General features: G+C 35.6%; 1 protein-coding gene across 1 annotated transcript; it reads left to right on the forward strand.

Moving 5' to 3' along the window:
* On the forward strand, positions 1-3408 carry LOC128283917 (ribulose bisphosphate carboxylase large chain-like). The gene is made up of 2 exons (XM_053021329.1): positions 1-68; positions 2787-3408. Exons 1-2 carry the CDS (start codon positions 1-3, stop codon positions 3406-3408), a joined length of 690 nt encoding a protein of 229 aa, XP_052877289.1.
* The last annotated feature ends 1632 nt before the right edge of the window (positions 3409-5040 follow it).

A 5040-nucleotide genomic window follows, 5' to 3' on the forward strand; every position in this document is an offset into this window, starting at 1 on the left:
ATGGATTTTGTAACTGGTTTGTCTCTGACTCCTAGAAAGAAGGATGCTATTTGGGTAGTGGTTGATAGGTTAACAAAGTCGACTCACTTTATACCGGTACGTACTGATTACTCACTTGATGAGTTAGCTAAATTATATATTGCTAAAATTGTGAGGTTGCACGGGGTACCTATGTCTATAATATCAGATAGAGATCCGAGGTTTACCTTAAGATTCTGGAAAAGTTACAAGAAGCTTTGGGCACAAAATTGAACTTTAGTACCACATTTCATCTACAAACAAATGGTCAGTCGGAAAGAGTAATCCAGGTACTCGAAGATATGCTTAGATGCTGTGTTTTAGAATTTGGAGGCAATTGGGAGAAATATCTATCTTTGGTTGAATTTACCTACAATAACAGTTTTCAGTCAAGTATACAGATAGGACCGTAGGAAGCCTTGTATGGTCGCAAGTGTTGGACTCCTTTATATTGGACCGAACTTAGTGAGAAACAGATTCACGGAGTTGATCTAGTTAAAGAAACCGAAGAGAAAGTAAAAGTAATTCGTGATTGCCTGAAAGTTGCTTCAGATCGACAAAAGTCATATGCAGATTTAAAAAGAAAAGAGATTGAATTCCAGGTGGGTGATAAAGTGTTCTTGAAGGTGTCACCATGGAAGAAGATTCTGAGATTTAGCCGAAAAGGCAAGTTAAGTCCGCGTTTTATTGGATCGTACGAGATTACTGAGAGGATTGGACCAGTGGCATATCGATTGGCATTATCGGCAGAGTTAGAAAGAATTCATAATGTGTTTCATGTATTAATGTTGCGACATTATCGTTCTGATCCTTCACATGTGATTTCTCCAGTAGAAATTGAGATTCGATCGGACTTGACTTATGATGAGGAACCAATTAAGATTTTGGCTCGAGAAGTAAAACAGTTTAGAAAGAAAAGTATAGCTTTAGTGAAAGTGTTATGGGAAAGACATGGAGTAGAAGAAGCTACGTGGGAACCGGAGGAAGCCATGAGAAAACAGTACCCAAATCTCTTTACCGGTAAGATTTTCAGGGACGAAAATCCCTAAAGGGGGGAGAGTTGTAACAGCCCGATTTAGGGCCAAAACGGAACAATGGTTTCGAAACCACGAATTTGAGATTGAAAAAAATATTTTTGATTAAGTTTTAGCGTTTATATTATGATTGCATAATCGTGTAAAAATTTCGTTGCGAAATTTTATCGATTGGATGTTTAATTTGACGTTTAGGACTAAATTGAAATAGGTGAAAAATGTGTGTGTCTAATTCATAAAGTACTTGATTGAAATGGGGGTTTTAAGTAGAGGTCCTTAAATGACAATTAGACCATTATACTTTATATGGACAAAAATTAGGACATGGATGGAATTTTTAGAAAGTTTAGTAGTAAGGGCATTTTGGTCATTTGGATATTAAATGTAATAAAATGGGAAAATAACACAAAAATGTGTTAATCTTCATTTAATCTTGGCCGAAACTTACATGTTCTCCATAGCTAGGTTTTTCCAAGCTTTCAAGCTCAATAGTAAGTGCATTCAAGCCCCGTTTTTAATGTTCTTTACATTTTTGAAATCCTCGTAGCTCGGTCTACCTATTTCTACCATTATTTCGAGTTAGGGTTTATGTTTAAAAATTTACCCATGAATGATATGCATGTATTTTGGTGTTTGATGGTAGAATATAAATGTTTGAAGTTAGGAGAACGATCTTTTCTAAGCGATTTTTAGCAAAAACGAGCAAAACGACATAATCGGTAAAAATAGCTATTGTTCATAACTATGTGTTAAAGTGAAAATTTGATATTGCCGTAGAAGGGAAAATTGATCAACATGTCATAAAACATAAGAATAAGGGCTGAAAAATTTCCGAGCCTAGGGGAAAAATCGTAATTTTATAAAAGTTAGGGGGCAAAAATGTAATTTTTCCATAACGTGATTTTTGGATTGAAATAAATAGTTTGAGTGTTAAATGAGCTAAATGTGTTGTTGTAGATCAAGAGAGGCGTGGAATCGACCTAGAACGGGGGAAGGAAAAAGTTTTGGACTAAATTGCAAAATTTCTACATTTTGCACCGAGGTAAGTTTGTATGTAAATTATACATTAACTTCATTTACATTTTATATTTCAGCCTATTATATATAATTTAGCTGATGTTGAAGCATAAATCAATTATTGGAAGAATAGAAATAAGTAATAAAGAGAGGAATCCCGGTTGAACATTCGGAAAGATTGAATAAAATAGATGGAGCGCAGCTAGGTCACATGTATGGTACTGAGTGCACATCATGTGTACAAGACAGCTACGAGATACTATGTAGTAGCTAGGTCACATGTGTGATACGGGATGTATCCTATGTAGACAAGAGAGCTACGGGAGAGGATAAATGTAGCTAGGTCGCATGTGTGATTCCAAGTGAAGGACACCATGTAGACAAGAGAGCTACGAGATAAATTGGCTAGGTCACATGGGTGGTACTAAGTGTTCACCATGTGTACAAGAAAGCTGAATTATATGAAATATGATGGTGGAGCTGTGTGCTGAAACCGCCAAGTATCAAGGATTGATCCGAATTGTTCAACGGGATGATTTTATAGTGATATTGTAATCATGAACCTACACTTGTGATATATGAAATGTGGTGAAAGTGAATTATGATATGTAGGCTAAATGAGGTTAATACAAAGAAAGTGTGAAAGAGTGAATTAGCAATAATATTGTTTTGGACAGTTGCAATGACGTGAATTTGAAAAATCACCAAAAATAGTAGGAATTTAATTAAACCATTTATGCACTGGAGAGACCGTTTCTTATTTTGTGCCGAAGCAATTTATAAATCACAGGCTGAAGCAGGTGAAATCAAAGGGCATTACTTGAATGCTACTGCAGGTACATGTGAAGAAATGATCAAAAGGGCCGTGTGTGCTAGAGAATTGGGAGTTCCTATCGTAATGCACGACTACTTAACAGGTGGGTTCACTGCAAATACTAGCTTGGCTAATTATTACCGAGATAACGGTCTACTTCTTCACATCCATCGCGCAATGCATGCATTTATTGATAGACAGAAGAATCATGGTATGCACTTTTGTGTACTAGCTAAAGCTTTACGTATGTCTGGTGGAGATCATATTCACGCTGGAACAGTAGTAGGTAAACTTGAAGGAGAAAGGGACATAACTTTGGTCTTTGTTGATTTACTACGTGATGATTTTATTGAAAAAGATCGAAGCCGTGGTATTTATTTCTCTCAAGATTGGGTTTCTATGCCAGGTGTTCTGCCCGTAGCTTCAGGGGGTATTCACGTTTGGCATATGCCTGCTTTGACCGAGATCTTTGGAGATGATTCTATACTACAATTCGGTGGAGGAACTAGATTGAATGAGATATGAATTTAAAGCTTAATGAGTCTATTTTCATGTAAAAGAACAAAGCAAGTAAAGAAACTCTATATTTTGAGATATTTATATTTGTGTGTGACTTGCTCAGGATGACTATGTGATCCCCTATTCTAACTTTGAAAAATCATTAAAAATTGTAAAAAACTAATTCAGAAATATAGTTTATATGTCTTGATTCCTTATTGAGTCTAGTTTTAAATGAAACAAATTTCATGGCTATTTGAATTGTGTACTGGGAGAAATTCAATTCCTAGTGAAAATAGGTCAGATCAGTCGAGCTGTGTAATAGGGGAAATTTTAACTAATAAAATGTACTAATTTGCTGGACTAAAAATTCTAGAAAAAAATTTGTAAGAAGTAATATGAGTCTAGTTTCAGGAAAATTTTACGGATTTGAATTTCAAGTTTTTTAACTCGAGTTATGATTTATTTAGTGAGTATGATGCAGTTGAGACAGCTTGATCAAAGTGGAGTAAATAGTGAAATTAAAAGTAGATACACTTGAGTTATTGTGTAATCATAATAAATTCCTTATTCATTATTTATATACTTTCTTACTAAGCTATAAGCTTACTTTCTTTTCTTTCTTTTGTTTTATAGTGTCGACCAGCTTGCTTGGGAGTCAAGGATCGTTGAAGATCTGCCTACACTATCAATATTTTTTTTTTGGGTATTTGAACCAAGCATTTTGAATTATGGCATGTATAGTAGACTTAGTTATTTTGTTACGTGTTATAATTACCAAGGTTTAAATATTAAGTATAGTATTTGACCGACTATTTTGTACAAAGCCTTTGAAATTAGCTAATATTATTAAAGGCATATGTTATAATGATTCAGGATCTAATTGTATGCCATATTTTTGTCTTGGTTTTATTTAATGGTATGTACGATGATTCGGTAATACCTCGTACCCTGTTTCGGCAACAGATACGGGTAAGGGGTGTTACAATTCCTGTGCTTACAGTGAAGCAGATCGAAGATTTTAGCATGGTACCCCTGTGTTTATAGGGAACAAGTTGAAGATAGCAGATTTGGCATCCCTGTGTTTATAGGGAACAAATCGAAGATAGCAGATCTGACATTCCTGTGCTTACAGCAAAGCAGATCGAAGATTTTAGCATGGCATCCCTGTGTTTATAGGGAACAAGTTGAAGATAGCAGATTTGGCATCCATGTGTTTATAGGGAACAAATCGAAGATAGCAAATCTAACATTCCTGTGCTTACAGCGAATCAGATCGAAGATTTCAGCATGGCAACCCTGTGTTTATAGGGAACAAGTTGAAGATAGCAGATTTCGGCATTCTCGTGTTTACAGGGAACAGACCGAAGACACAGCGGATTTGACATTCCTATGCTTACAGCGAAGCAGATCGAAGATTTCAGTATGACATCCCTGTGTTTATAGGAACAAGTTGAAGATAGTAGATTTGGCATCCTTGTTTACAAGAATCAAATTAAAGACATAGAAGATTTGGCTTTCACGTGTTTACGCTGAAGCAAATCTAAGATGATTTGGAATCTCTGTATTGTCAGGGAACAAATCGAAGAAGCAGATTTGGCGTCTCTGTGTTCGACGGAGAGCAGATCTAAGATATCAACATGACAGTCATAAGTTTGC

The sequence above is a fragment of the Gossypium arboreum genome, chromosome 11 (assembly GCF_025698485.1).
Source record: "Gossypium arboreum isolate Shixiya-1 chromosome 11, ASM2569848v2, whole genome shotgun sequence".
NCBI lineage: Eukaryota > Viridiplantae > Streptophyta > Magnoliopsida > Malvales > Malvaceae > Gossypium > Gossypium arboreum.